The 14,942-nt window shown below is 37.9% G+C and overlaps 1 protein-coding gene across 2 annotated transcripts in view; it reads right to left on the minus strand.

The window, feature by feature from the left end:
* Positions 1-404: 404 nt before the first annotated feature.
* LOC131428205 (uncharacterized) overlaps positions 405-14,942 on the minus strand; it is a 441,911-nt gene continuing 427,373 nt past the window's right edge. For both annotated transcript variants that reach the window (XM_058591951.1, XM_058591950.1), the window contains exons 8-10: positions 3,647-3,830; positions 2,808-3,570; positions 405-2,745 (exon numbers count right to left, since the gene is read on the minus strand). In XM_058591951.1, the coding sequence (XP_058447934.1) occupies positions 1,167-2,745; positions 2,808-3,570; positions 3,647-3,830 (2,526 nt within the window). In that variant the 3' untranslated portion in view covers positions 405-1,166. The remainder of the gene's footprint in view (positions 2,746-2,807; positions 3,571-3,646; positions 3,831-14,942) is intronic.

Genomic DNA, 14,942 nt, shown 5'->3' on the forward strand with positions numbered 1-14,942 from the left:
GCTCCTTCCGTTCCATAGCTAGTTGAATAGTTATTGGTGATCTAAAGCCTGAAAGTGCATACTATCGGGCGCAGTCATCACAAGAACTCAAATTTTTCCGGAATATTGTAACGTGATCCAATCTTTTTGTTCCGCGAGTACAAAAATTATGACGGTCAAGAGTAAGATTTGCTCGCTTCATACAAAGATGCCATCGATTTCAATTAGGTTTTACTACTAAAATCTACTGTGATTTTCCGATGGTTACTAGCGAGAGCAGCTCAGATTCAAATCAATTGGATTGGTTCAGAACACGATTTTTGATTGCTTGGAAAATAATCCTTCATATTTTTCTTCTGTTGAATTTACTGCAATTTCTATTACTGAATATTCTAAAGTTTACGCACAATTATATAAACTGCTGGTTGTTTTGATTTTGTTTATTATTCTCGACAATTTTTACAATCTTTTTAAATCTCTTACACAAGTCTAGTAACAATTAAATATTTTTTTCAAAATGACAAATTTTCGTTTTTCTTTCAACGCAGACCGCTTTCGGTCTCGCGAGCGACCAAAGCAATTGCCAAGAATCGTATTACTATGGGGGATATCTTATATCTACTAATAACACATCATTTATTTTCCTTTTATCTTGCTAATAGTTACAAGGACACAAAATAACTAACGTTCCTAACTCTGTGACTGACTAATCGTTTCTCTTGTTTTACTTTTTTAAATTGGTTGCTTCAAACGCAAACGCATACGCATTAGATACTCGTTAAAAAAAAACAAACTGAAACTAGCAGATCTCATACTCATATCGACAATCTTTCTACTGATGCTTACTTTCCCTTCTCTCTAGCATGCCTTTTTCATCTTTCAGATATAAATACAGAAAATATACATTTAACAACTGAACAACTGGACTTAGCGTAAAAAAAACAAATAATCAATAAAATTACAGGTCTCGACTGGTTTCCATGGCCTACCCGAGGGATCTTGTATTCCTGGCTGTGTCAGTATTTTTTTGCGATCCGAGTAGGCCACCAGCAATGAAAAGACCATACAAGGAAACGTTTCATCTCTGTTTGCTGTTTTGTTATGCCTACTTTGTTTTCCACTGTCTGCACTACTTAAACACAAAATATTACCTTTTCGATTACGATTTAAAAGCTATCATCGTCTTGTCATACGATCGATTCGGACGGGTCTCCGTCCTCGGACCAGCTGACTTCCATGGGTGTTTCGTTACCCTCACCGGAAATTCCTCGGTTCAGACTAGCAACAATCTTCTGCATCAAAGCATCCTCCAGGGAAATGGTAGATGACCTGCGCCGCCGTCCATTGGCAGTTCCTGCCGGACACGGCTTAACATCACCACCATCTTCTTCCTCCTCTTCCTCCTCAACAACAAGTGCTTCCTGTTGACCCGCTCCGCTACCAGAGGTTCTGGATGAAGATGGACCACTGCCAGTACTTGTCGTGCTGCTAGTGCTACTACTACTGCTGCTACTACGGGCACTGCCTCTGGAGGAAAGGTCATCTGACAGGCAGGACGAGGATGAAGCTTCATCGTCTGAATTCGATCCGGAAACCAGTGCTTCCCCGGCTGCTTCCTTCGGTAACATACTATTCTTTCCGGCAAGATTTTTTCGTGAAAACTCACGCCGCTTCTTATGCGCTGGTGCCGCGTCACTTCCGGACCCGGTTAGCGCTTTTGTATCACATGTAATTAATCCACGGTTCTCTTTACTCATCTTAAAATTTGGGGTTTTGTCGCGATGAAAAAACTCTGCCGGCTGTTCGGGTGTCGCTTCCACCGGTCCAGCACCGAACGAGCTCGTCCGGCTTCGACTGTAGGGACTATCAGCCAAGTCCCCTAAAAATTCTGTCTCCTCGATAAATAAATCCTTTCCATCTCGAAACCCAGCGAATGATTTGCTACCGGCGCCATTTTCCATCATTCGTTCGTTCAGAAACCTTTTATGAGCGTACGGAGAGCTACTGTAAAGCGGTGGTTCCTTCCAGGATGACGGCAAGTCAGCCATTTTGATTGGCTTCGAAACCGCTGAACTGGACGCTCCCGAGTTTGACCGAACGATCTTTTTCGGTGGCTCCGTCGTCTTGATGCTCACCGATTTCGATCGCAATCGAGGTGTACCCGGTGAACCCATCGCATTTTTCGATGGTGACTGATCTTGCTGTTTCAAGATGGAACCAACCGAGCTCGACTGCTGGATGCCACCCCCGTTGAATGTGTGATTCAAACCGGTGGAACCGCCACATTTCTGTCGTTTCAAATCTTGTCCTCCCGCCGGTGTCGACACGTAGGAGGATCGAAATGAACCCGCCCGACGCACCATTCGTGATGCGGAGATTTCCGGTGGTTCATCGTCCATCTCCAGTACCCAAGAAACGGAATCACTCTTCTCGACGACACCCTTGATAACGGGGGACGTAGGCGGCGAAATATCGTCCATCTCGAATACTTTATCCGAACCCACTGAACGGTTGTGCATGACCGTTTGGTTATGGTACGGATGTGTCGCCATTGATGATTGATCCATACTGGCGTTGCGCGTCGCATTCATGAAGCTAGAGTTCTCGTGGTAGCTCTTGGATAGCTCGGCATACACGTGCGAAAATTTCTCCGAGTTTTGCTTCAGTTTCCACTGGAGCTCCTCGTTATGCTGCGAAAGACGACTCTTCACTTTGGTTTCCTGCTTCAGGTTGTCCTGCAGTAGTTTTAGCTTTTGCTGGAGGTCTCTGAAAAAAAAACGACACGCGATGAGTACGTTGAATTAGGAACACGGAATAATTCGACTTACTTCTCCTCCTCGGTTTTGGTCTTTAGTTGCACCTGCAGATCTTCAATCCGGGATTCAAGCGCCGAGATTTTCACCAACGCTCCCGGCAATTCCTTGGCATCTCGCTCGTACTCTTGGGTCTGTTTCCGTAGCTCGGAAATCTCCCGTTGCTTCAAATCGAGCACACAACGCAAACTGTCAACTTCATCGTGTAAAATTTGCGCCTGATTTAGATTGCTGGATGATTTGTTATTCTGCAAAGGACTCCCCAGCAGTGTATGTTCGCCATTTTGGGAACCCCGATTGTATACATCCCCGCTGTAGTCCGAACCCTGCGGTGGTTCCGACGAGTTCCGACTGTGTCGAAGAAAACTACACTCGTCCTGTGTCAGGCTAAGTTTTTCTTCCAGCTCCTGCTCCCGAGTTTTGGCAGCCCGCTGCATTTCCTCCAGCTGACGATTGAGATGTTTCAACTGTTCGGTCAAGTCCCGCTCGCGCATCGACGCGATCTGCAGCCGTTCGCTGAACTCCAACTCACTGGAGTGTACTTTGTCTCGGAGTTCATTTTCGGTGCAGCTCAGAGCGTTTATTCGCTGCAACAATTCCATTTCGCGTGCTTTGCATTGCGCTATCTCCGCCGCAGAGCCGATCAGTTTGATTTCGAACTCTTCGGTGCAGGTGCGTACTTTTACATCGGTTTCAACCTTGGCCCGTAGCAGTTCAGCTTCAAGAGCCGCAATTCGATCGGTAGCCGTACGTTGTTGTTCGCTCAAAAAGGACTCCACTGAAAAAAAGGGTACACAGATTAGATGACCCGGTTGATGATGAAATGGGAAGCTAGTCAAAGGAGTTGTAAATACCTTTACTGATTTCACATCGATGCAGTTCTTGGAGTTCCGATTCCCGTTCGGTTGTTTCTAACAGCTGTTGTTTGAGCGATTCGCACGTGCTGCGTTCATCGTTGAGCATTGATTTGGTCTCCAGTAGGTCTTGGGTGGTCTCCTGATGGGACTTCTTGATCGTGGGACAGGAAAAGGCATCCAGCTGCAAGGAGAACATAAAGCAAAAGAAGAAAAAAAACAATTCGATTAGCGTCTCGGAAGTGGTTTTCGACGGGGTTTACTACAGGCCGAACCAGAAGAAAATGAAACCTTCGAAACATTGTTTTCGGTAGAGTCACGCCCGGAGGACAAATCTTGACTAAAACGAACTGAACTGAACTGAACTGAAACGAGATCAACCAGGCTGAGATCGATATTGATTCGAGATAGATGTTATTGCAACAACAGCGCGGTCCACCGACAGTTAATAATGAAACAACAATCAATTCCGTTCCAAGTGACTGAACCATCCCCAGGCGAGGCGAGGCGAACTGTGCGTCAGAATCCGTGAACGATCTTGGTTTCTAGTTCTGTGCACTCAATCCCAGGCCCATGCTACAAACGGCTCAGATTACCCCGTCAGTATCCATACTTGAGCGGTCTATTTGTTTGATCACATTTCCTTTTCCCTCTGTGTGTGTGACTCGACATGGGGCAGATGCATTGCATACCGACAGGTGCCACGGTGAAGCTACCTGTTACTTTAAAGAAAATTTCCAAGCTATACAAGATTATCAGTCTGTTCTTTGAACGTACCGAATAAAAAAGTTTCGGAGAAAGACTGTTGCAAAAATCCAAATCATCTGTCTCATTGGTCTCATAAAAAATGTCTGACATGTGAGGGTAGTTTCAATCCCAAAAGCAGGGATCAGGGTGGGATTTAACACCGCAATAAAATTTAAACCATTTTGGGATTTCATTCCACAGTAAGATGTCAGTCTGGCGAGAAAGGATGTTTCTGAATGATGCACCAACGAGAGTGGAAAAACTGAAAAAGGCCCGATTTTATGGTCTTTCTCTGTCAAGCCAGCCAACGCCGAGCTGATGTCGATGTGCACTGAATGATTTGCATCTCATGAATATATTTTCACGGATTGATTTTAGCAAAAGTGAAAAGAGGAAAAATTCACCACGTTTAAATGAAATTATCAACGATCACAAGCTGCAATTTCAAAAGCAATTTCAGCCTCGTTTGGGTTTTATTTGCATTTTGGAAAAATCAAACATCGTATAGTGTTTATTGCAGGCGCCACGAACTCGTTACGTTACGGGAATTTCCCTTCCCTTTTAAAATAAAATTCAATTACGTAACGAAAAATCTGTTCGTTTTCTACCTTTAGACAGTAATTCCACATTCTAGTAAAGAGCAAATCTAAAGACGAGGATAACTTTCGGAAAGTCCAAACAGAAAAACTTTTCAAAAATCAGAGCTGAAAATATATGTATCATTAAATGTGAGTGTCTCTTTGTTACCAATCTTACCCCAATTTTGTTAGGTGCATAATAAATAAAAATACAAATTTTGTGAACATATATGCAGACTACACGAGACTAGAATCGTGTTGTAGTTAAAAAATCAATTTACGACTCTTTTTGAAGTATTCAGAGTGGAGTTGGTATGGCCTAGGTTTAATTTTTCTGGGTGTAGTTTCGCAATGGTCCAGAACCTTTCAATTTTTATGGCTGCGTCCTGTTGTTTACACTCTTCTCTAACCACTTGCGCAGTTGTTTATTCGTTTTCATTAGTTTGTTTTGAAATGCGTGGACTTTCAGCAGAACAACGTCGAAAAATTGTGTACAAATGGTGCACAGAACGCGGACTGTCACTGAGAAAGATAGCAAAAATGGAAGGAGTAAGTGAAAAAGCCGTGCGAAATGCAATCAGGAAGTTCGGTGAGGATAACACCATTGAGGATAAATCGAAAACGAGTCGAAAAAAAGGTCCTGCTAACCCTCAGTTGGATAAACATATACTGAAGGCGTTCGAGCAAAAGAAGGAGGTTTCAGTTCGGGATGTGGCCAAAAAAGTGATCAAATGTTCTTCGTGCTACATAACGTTTGAATCTTCAAACCTAAAAGAAGCAGAAACAACCAATACGTAGTCGGAAACAAGAAGCATCGATCAGGCCGAGGGTTCGAAAGCTGTACAATACGATTCTTGCTGGAAATTTGAACTGCATAATCATGGACGACGAAACCTACGTGAAACTCGATTACAAATTCTTGCCGGGACCACAATATTATACGGTACGAGAAGCACAAGTGTTAAACCAGTCCGAGACATCGATTGAAGTCGAAAAATTTGGTAAAAAAGCTATGGTCTAGCAAGCAATTTGTAGCTGCGGTAAGATTTCGAAACCCTTCATCACCACTGCTTCAATGAACAACGAAATATACATCAAGGAATGTTTACAAAAACGACTTCTAGCCATGATTCGAAGCCACAAGGATCCTGTCTTCTGGCCAGTTCTTGCTTCTTGCCACTACTCGAAATCAATGGTAGAAAGGTATACTACCAAAAATGTCCCTTTCGTCCCGAAAGACCTGAATCCACCAAATTGTCCACAACTTCGACCAATTGAGGAATTTTAGGCATTAACGAAGGCACATCTTAGGAAACATGTCTCGGCAGCCAAAACCATTCAACAGTTCGAAAAAGATTGGAAAAAAGTGTAAAAACTTGTCGCCAAGAAGTCTGAATGAGGAAAGTTCGCAAGAAGGAGCGCCAACTAGTCGACAATGGCTAAGTAGCAAATGTTGAGAATAATATTCTATTGTTGTAGTCTAATATTATCAGTATATCGAATAAAATTTGAATATCTAATACTTGTGAATTATTTACAGCGAAATCAAAGTGCGTCCATACTTTCCAGGACAGTCTTTACAGGCTCTATGAAATCATGGAAATCATAAAACATTACTTCTAATGAGACCATGTCTATTACTGATGATATTGTGAGCAAATCCCATAAAAAATTGATTTAAATGATTTAAATCATTTTGCTCATAACATCATTAATAATACATTTCTGTACGTATGGAATATTGTGTCATTTGACAAGTTAAGTAGAATCTCAAATAACAGATATACAGCCTCACATATGAACTGTGTGTAAAATTTGCTCAAACAGCGTGGCGAACACTTGCAAATGTCACCACGATCGATACAATGTGCCACCACGATTTGGGTGCCGCTTTCACTTTAGCCGCAATTTTTTGGTGCAACATTCACTTCAAGCTAGATTTTTGTTTTGCTGTTGGCTAAAATGACAAGTTTATTTTTGTTTTACTCCGATCGAATTCTCGTATGATTTATGTGTCATGGAAATTTCTTTTATGAATCTTCAAATGTAGAAAAAAATGAGTACTCCTCAAATTAACATAAACGGGATTCAAACCCAAAATGTGTCGGCAAGACTGCTAAACAGTTTCATAAACAAACAAGATCATCAATTTTCTTTGATTTGAATAAAACGTTACACATGCTTTCAGCGTGGAAAACCACGAAATTTTTCCACGAATCGACTGAAGACTTCAATTCGTTGCAATTCGGAAACTTTTCAGTGTACAAAAATTATGAAAAGTCAAGCGAGCGTGCTAAAAACATATACACTGGAAAATAAAATTAAGCGTTTTGTCAAAATGCGAAAACTAACGCATCTCTTGTTGTTTTTGCAACATTTTTATTTTAAATCAACAATCGACGTTTATTTGCCAGGCGTTTTTTAAACGAAGTTACAATTGAAACAACTTTTAAGCAAAACTTCGAGCTATATATTTGTATTTGAAAAAATAATTTCGGCCATTCATTCATTCAGAACATAATTCTACAGCTCAAAAGAAAATAAAAAATAAAGATAAAAAAATCTCATACTTTCAGTTTTTCAATTACTGAGTGGAAACATGGGTTGCTGTGGTACACAGTTCGAAAAAAATCATGTGATTCTACATCTTATAAGATGCACATCAATGGAGCGTCGTATTTCATACAAATTTATATTCCAGAACATATAAAATTGTGTGCTTTAAAAATAACATGTCTTGAATTCGAATGAAATAAAAAACAAAAGATCGATAGCAGAAGCGCGACTTGAACCGAGAAACATGAGATCACAAGAACATCGGTTACTCAACTGAACCGCAGAGCTCATATCTGTTCATCGAATAATTGATAAATATAAATCCATACAGCGGCACTTGGTAGCCGAGTGCAAATTACACTCGGAGCATGTAAAATTCCGGGCAAGTGGAATATTGCGTCAATTGTAAGATTAAGTAGTTGTGAATTGTATCGTTTTTAGAATTCTGTCATCTGTAAAATTCATAATTTTTTTCTGTGTAGACACACTTCAAAAACATTCAAAAGAACACAAAAGAAGTGTTCATATTTTAATTTAATATTTTTCGATAAATTTTATAATTCTTCAAAACAATTCAATTCTTTTTTAGTGTATATATTTTTAGTGTGTTCAATTGATTCCCTGCAATTTGTTTCTGCACGCCATTTATGTACAACACAGAGTAACATTAGATCACAAAGTATACCGGTTAATCGATTGAACCACAGAAACACTTATCAGCTTGTTGAATAATTTATACATATATATTTATACAGAGGCACTTGGTACCCGAGTAAAAATCTGTGCAAATGGAAAATTTAAGTAGTTGTGAATTGTATCGTTTATAGAATTATATCACCTGTAAAATTCATAATTTTTTTCTGTGCATCATCGAGCAAAACTAACTAGCTACGGGGTTTTATCCGGGGAAGATTATCACGTACACTACCGGTCAAAAGTTGAAATACATAGTTTTGCTCACAAATTACGTCGATTTACATAAAAAAAATTGTCTAATACTATTTTGAATGTATAATATGTTCTATTCATGTTTTTGCAAAGAAAAATGTAACAAACATAAAATAGACTTGAATAGAATAGATGCTACGTGTTGAGAATGCTGACGGAGGGCCTGCCATAGAGATATTACTATAATTGAACTGTGTGGCGCCCGAACACAGCTGAACATGCTTGGGGTTTTCTGATCAATTAGTCTGTTCCTTCGTGTGCTTCACATGCAGGGTAGTTCAACTGGCAAAACGATTTCCCTGGACAGGAGCTAGCTACAGGTTCGAGTCCCGTCTCTGTGGTAGTTTTTTCCCAGTTTTCACCTCATAGTATTCGCAGGTCATTTTTCCAATTCGTTTTCCACTGATACTGCTCAAACTTAAAACTAGTTCAAAACGACTCTACGTCTTAACAAGACTAAAACAAATTGATGAAATTTATTACCAATGATAATGGTACCAATTTTGGTGCTATATAAATGAACATTGAGAGGGATTGGTATATCTGATCGAAAAGCAATCCAGTTTGTTTTTGTTAAAGCGAAGGACTAAGCCATTTTTAGAGTCATCTAACTCCAGACTTTAACAATGTTTATTGTCTTTTTAATGTTTACATTGCATACGCAGTACAGTACGTAGTATTCTGAATTACGAAAAATTATGACCGCTCTCATGAACCAACCCACTCTGGAAAATAGACAAGTATTTCATCAGCGAGTCTTTGCTGTTGATTCACTGACTACATATACATATGCTGTCGGGAAACAAGTAAATTTTAACGTTTTGTTAATAACGAAATCAGTAGTCGTAGCGTCGGGCAGTAAAACAATCGTTCTTATTTAAGAAACCACTAAAATTAGATGCAATACTACATATAATATTTAGGCGATATTAATGCTCTGTATTATATCTCAGTTGAAAAATCCTTTCGGTATAGTCACTTTTTCGGTGAAATTACCCTTTCAGCGAAACGACTTTCGGCAAAATGACCCATTCGGCGAAATGATCAGAGCTTACTGAGTAGTAAAGTGTTTGCTTCTCTTTGCATCGTCACTTATAAAAATACACTCGCGAAATTAAAGGTTTTAACATTCATCACTATGTAATTCCGGAATCGGAGGTCGAATACGGAGTATGTGATAATTGCTTGAAACCGTCCCATGCAAAATATGTGATTATTTTTTCAAATTGCTAATTACTTTCTATGCGAATTCAGACCCTTTTTAATTGATTTGTATTTTTTTAATCTAAGCTCACGCTTCCAAGAACTATTTGTATCTTTTATTAAACTCCAGCTTTAGTCTAATTGAAATAGTTAACAGGATCTAAAGTTAGATACAAAAGTACAGACCTGATCTGATAGTATCTGATTCGGAGGTCGTTGTGTTAGAAAACAACCGATCCAGGTTGTTTCCATAAATCTGTATAAGTACGGTATGAGAATAATGTAATGACGAGATATATTTGATGAAATTTCAAATACAATCGTTACAACGAAAGTAATGGTTTTAGTTTGAATTCGAAAGTTGTTCTCGAACTATTCCCCAGTAGATTGAATTATTTTTGACGAAAAAGGATAGTCGAAAGCGTTCCTCTCATTAATCATCAATAGTACGCAACAGTTACAAAAAAACATTTCATATAAAATTTGGAGGTATAAAATTTAGATCTATGCATATTAGCTAAAATATTTGCAATTCTAACCATTCTGAGTTCAGAACGCATCTTCGACATTCACACGATAATAGTTTAACAACACATACGAAATCTACAAAATAATTACCCAAACGTATTCCATGTCGATATCCATATCCAAGATGTGACCCATCGTGACACCGCTCATGATTGCACACTTTTCCCAAAATAACAACAAAAAATAACACTATTTTCTTCACTTCCGAACTACGATATTGCACTGCATTACTTTCCCACAGGACACGTTCGCACGTACGTTCGCAAGCTTCCTTTCGGATAAACCGCCAAAACGAGACTGAATTCAGAAAGCGAAATAGTGACGGAGGAAAAAATATTTTCCACAAAACCTCAGATGATCTACCTGTCGAACGAGGGTAATATTTTTTTATGCATACCTTCCCTCGATCTGTGCTTTGTAGTGTTGGTTGGATATCAATATGCAAATGGCCCTTAGAATCGGTATCCGAAGATGAGTCAAATGTCGAAAGTGCATGCCCAAGGAATGCAAAAAGGAGAACGTATAAAAAAATAACATTTACGGGTAGAACAGATGAAGGTAGAGCCCGCGGGTAGGTAAGCTTTTGTTGATCCTCTCTAGGTAGTGCGACAGAATTGCTGCAAAGCTGCAAGTTGCAGGCTTGCTTTGCAATGAATAATGATATGGTTTAGTAGTTCTAAAAATTCTGGAATACCCGAATTACTAAATTAAAGAATTCGGGTAAGGCTAATATCCGAATCATCAAATCATGCTTGTTAAAACACAAACTCAAAAAGTAATCTCATCTCCAAAAAAAAGAGTTCTAAAGCGTTCAAATCACAGAGTGCCCTTTTGTTGTGTAATTCGAAAAAGCTCTTTCACTCATTTTGAAGTACTTCCAAGGGGAGAGTCGCTTAACACAAACTATATTGTGCCTCTTAAAAAATACGTGATATACTGTGAGTCTAAGTGTGCCACGCTGTGCCCCATGAAACAGCTACTTGTCAAAACTGAGCCCTTTGTGTGCCGCAACTGTGCAACTGTATGAAACGAAAGTGCCAATATTGATAAATGCACCAACGCATTGTGTTAATGTGTGATTGGCACATTGTTCTAAGCGTCTTCCCCTTGAGTACTTCGCAATTGTGATCAAACTAGCTGAACTGAAGTGAACTAGTCAATTGTATAACAAACATCACCAAAGCTTTGGAGAACACAGAGGCAAAATCTCAGTCAACAAAATAAATTCTAATGTTTTACATAATACAAAGCATCATTCGAACAACATTTCGTATTTTTTTTTGTGGAAATCAAGAAATCAAAGCACCTTGCAGCTCATACTTGCATATCTGTCCCATATTGAAAATCGACAAGTTGAGAAAACGATGAATACATATTTCGGAAATAATTTGCTTTTTTTTTGTTTTTACATTTCAAATTTTTCATCTGGAATGAAATATTGCCTTTTTTGTCATTCTTTGATATATAATCTGTTACACAACAAGATTATACTCATATACGAGTACTTTTGTTAACGAACGAAAAGATACTCGCATACCGGTTCCATCTTAGCATGCTATGCTTCTCTCACACTTCTCATGTTTAATTTCCCATTCGTGTGAAACTTTTTATCGTTCGATATAATTAAGTTTGTGATATCATATCAGGTCTTGGTGCAATTAAATTGTATGGTGATGACTCTTCCTCAGAAGACAACTCAAACAGTGACTTTGTAGATTTCAGTGCCACAAACACCCGAGAGAAACATTCCGGAATCTCTCGTTCAGCACAGTACGTTCCAGATAATTCCAATTTGAAATATTTACATATGCCTACATCTGATGTTGGTCAAAGTTAATGGAAAAAGAGCTGAATGTGCTCCTAAAGTTCTTGCTTCGGAGGATGAAATTGTGAGTATAAATGGGAGCAGTACGTTTGATTCCAAAGGAAGCTATTTTGGAACTGCACACTTAAAAAAATCCTGTGATTTTACATCTTATTAGATGCACATAAATGGAGCGTCGCAGCTCACGCAAATTTACGTGGAAGAACATTTAATATTGTGTCTAAAACTCCATGACATGAAATACATTGAAATAAAAAAAAATTAGAGGGTTGTATTCAAGACACGACCGAGCACAATAACATTAAAAATGAAACGTTTCTAGGGTCTTCATAATTAATACAAAAATAAAGATGATAATGATGATGACACACTAGACTAAAAACATATTCAATTGACTAATTACAAACTTGCTCTAGTTTAAGCGCTGAGATTGTTAGCGAATGATAAAATTGACAATTAGAATCTTTCTTGATTATTGATTCTATTCAATTTTGATCCCTTTCCACAAATTTTTACACTGTTAAGTTTTTGAATAACGTCCTTTAACTAGAAGTCAATTATGATGAATTCAAAGTTACCCGAAAGCTCAATTTTAGATACAAACAACCTAAACATTTAAACCTGAACAAATAAAACGTTTTTTCATGATAATAATTTTCGAGAAACGTACAAACTTATTAATTTTATAAACAGTTAATTGATCCAAGAAAAGATTTTATTTATTTTAACGAAAGATGTTGTACCGGTACACTCAGTAATAGTGTAATTTTATTAATCCTTCTTCAAAATCGTCAATAATCTTCGGAAAATGTCGTTAAATAATATGGCAACAATACGAGGAAGGAAGCATGTGAAACAGTCCGCATAAAATATTTAGTTATTTACATTGATTTTCGCTTTGGCATATTAGGAATATACGGAATGGATACGCAACAAAATTCCGAAATTTTGTTAATATTGTAACTTGATGTTATTAACATATGAATGAACATTGTCATAGTTACAACGCGTGTAGTCATCAGACGTTTATTGTTTTGAAGCAAATAATAATTAAACTTAAACTTGCGGTTAACCAAATTCTAAGAGGGTTCCTATTCAAACGATACATGTAAAACCGCAGGTAAACTTACCTTGAGTTTATCTTTGATACTATATGATATTGCATCTAATTGAACTGTATATGTGAGCCTGTGGAACTCATTTATACTACTAAACCGAGGAGGCCGCTTTTAGATAAGTTTCAGAATTTAATTTTGAATCTTTTGAAGCGTTTAATTCCTGGTGAGACAACAACTTGTTCAGTCACATATAATGAAGAAGAAGTATCTATGATTATCATCATAACACAACTTTATACTGAATCCATTTTCGCGCCACCGTTTTGTTCGTATGGGAATGGAGATTTAAGTATGCAAACCGATCCGTTGACAAATTAAAACATTTTCAAGCTTACAATATTGAAGCTTTGGAATCATTTAAATTAGGATAATCCATTAACAAATCATCGAGGTATGCAATTGAAATATTCAAATAACGTCATCTCATAAGTTTAAGTTAAATGTTTCCGAATCGATTGGTTGTTGAATTATATAAATCCATCAACAAATGACTAAGTTATAAGCGTTTAAAATTATGACAGAAAAATGTTACGCGATTAGTTTTGCATGTTTTAAATTGACACCCAGCCTCGGGAAGCGAAGTGTAAGGCATTTTTAATGGCAAAATCGACCAAAAATTTGCTGAATACAAGGGATATTTCAAAAGAATCGGTAACCACGCTAATTCGGTTCTTCAATAGCTAGATGATATATAAGATACTCAAGCGAACACGGTGTTGCGCAGACAACAGGAAATTTCACCAACACATAATGCAAAAGCGACAATCCAGCGAGCGAACGCATACACAATCCAGTAATCAGCTCACTGGACGAGCTACTTGTTTCATTCACAGTCAAACATCAACTAGGCAAAGAAATATTGTGCAGCCTATATTTATAGAGTTCTCTTCATACTACGCATAACGTTGCGGTGTTTTTTATGCATGACGCAAAGCCTCCTATGCCGAACAAGAAGTTGACGTCATTTTGCACAACGGGGATTGGTGGATGAAAACATAGGTCGATTCTAACCATTTTTTCAATAGTATGCTATTGAAATACTGAAACGATGTCGTCATACATGTTTAAGTTAAAAGTTTCCGAATCGATTGGTTGTTAAATTATAACAATCCATCAACAAATGACCGAGTTATTAACGTTCAAAATTATGACACAAAAAGGTTACGCGACTATTTTTGAAACTTTTAATTGACACCCGGCCCCATATAGTGAAGAGTAAGGCATTTTTAATGCCAAAAAAGAATACTGATACTGATAGCAACCGCCACGAACCAAGAATCATTGGATCGCTCAAAAAGTAAACATCCGATCTCAAAACCATTCAATAGCGTTCTGGGTGACGGGGAAATCTTTCATTTGCGACTAGTTTGATCAAAATCGGTCCAGCCATCTCTGAGATCTCGACCTCTTAGTTGACAACACACATACAGACACACACACATACACACAAACACGGACATTTGCTCAGTTCGTCGAGCTGAATCGATTGGTATATGACATTCGGCACTCCGGGCCTCGGAATTTTTTTTCAAAAGTTTGAGCGAATTCTATACCTATTATATATATATATATATATATATATATATATATATATATATATATATATATATATATATATATATATATATATATATATATATATATATATATATATATATATATATATATATATATATATATATATATATAATAAAAATGCAGAGATCATTCTTTGTAATCGCATCACGTAAGAACGGATGGACGGATTGAGATGATTTTTTTTTTTGTTTGATCAGTTTTTACCCCCACCGGGT

The sequence above is a fragment of the Malaya genurostris genome, chromosome 2 (genome assembly GCF_030247185.1).
Source record: "Malaya genurostris strain Urasoe2022 chromosome 2, Malgen_1.1, whole genome shotgun sequence".
NCBI lineage: Eukaryota > Metazoa > Arthropoda > Insecta > Diptera > Culicidae > Malaya > Malaya genurostris.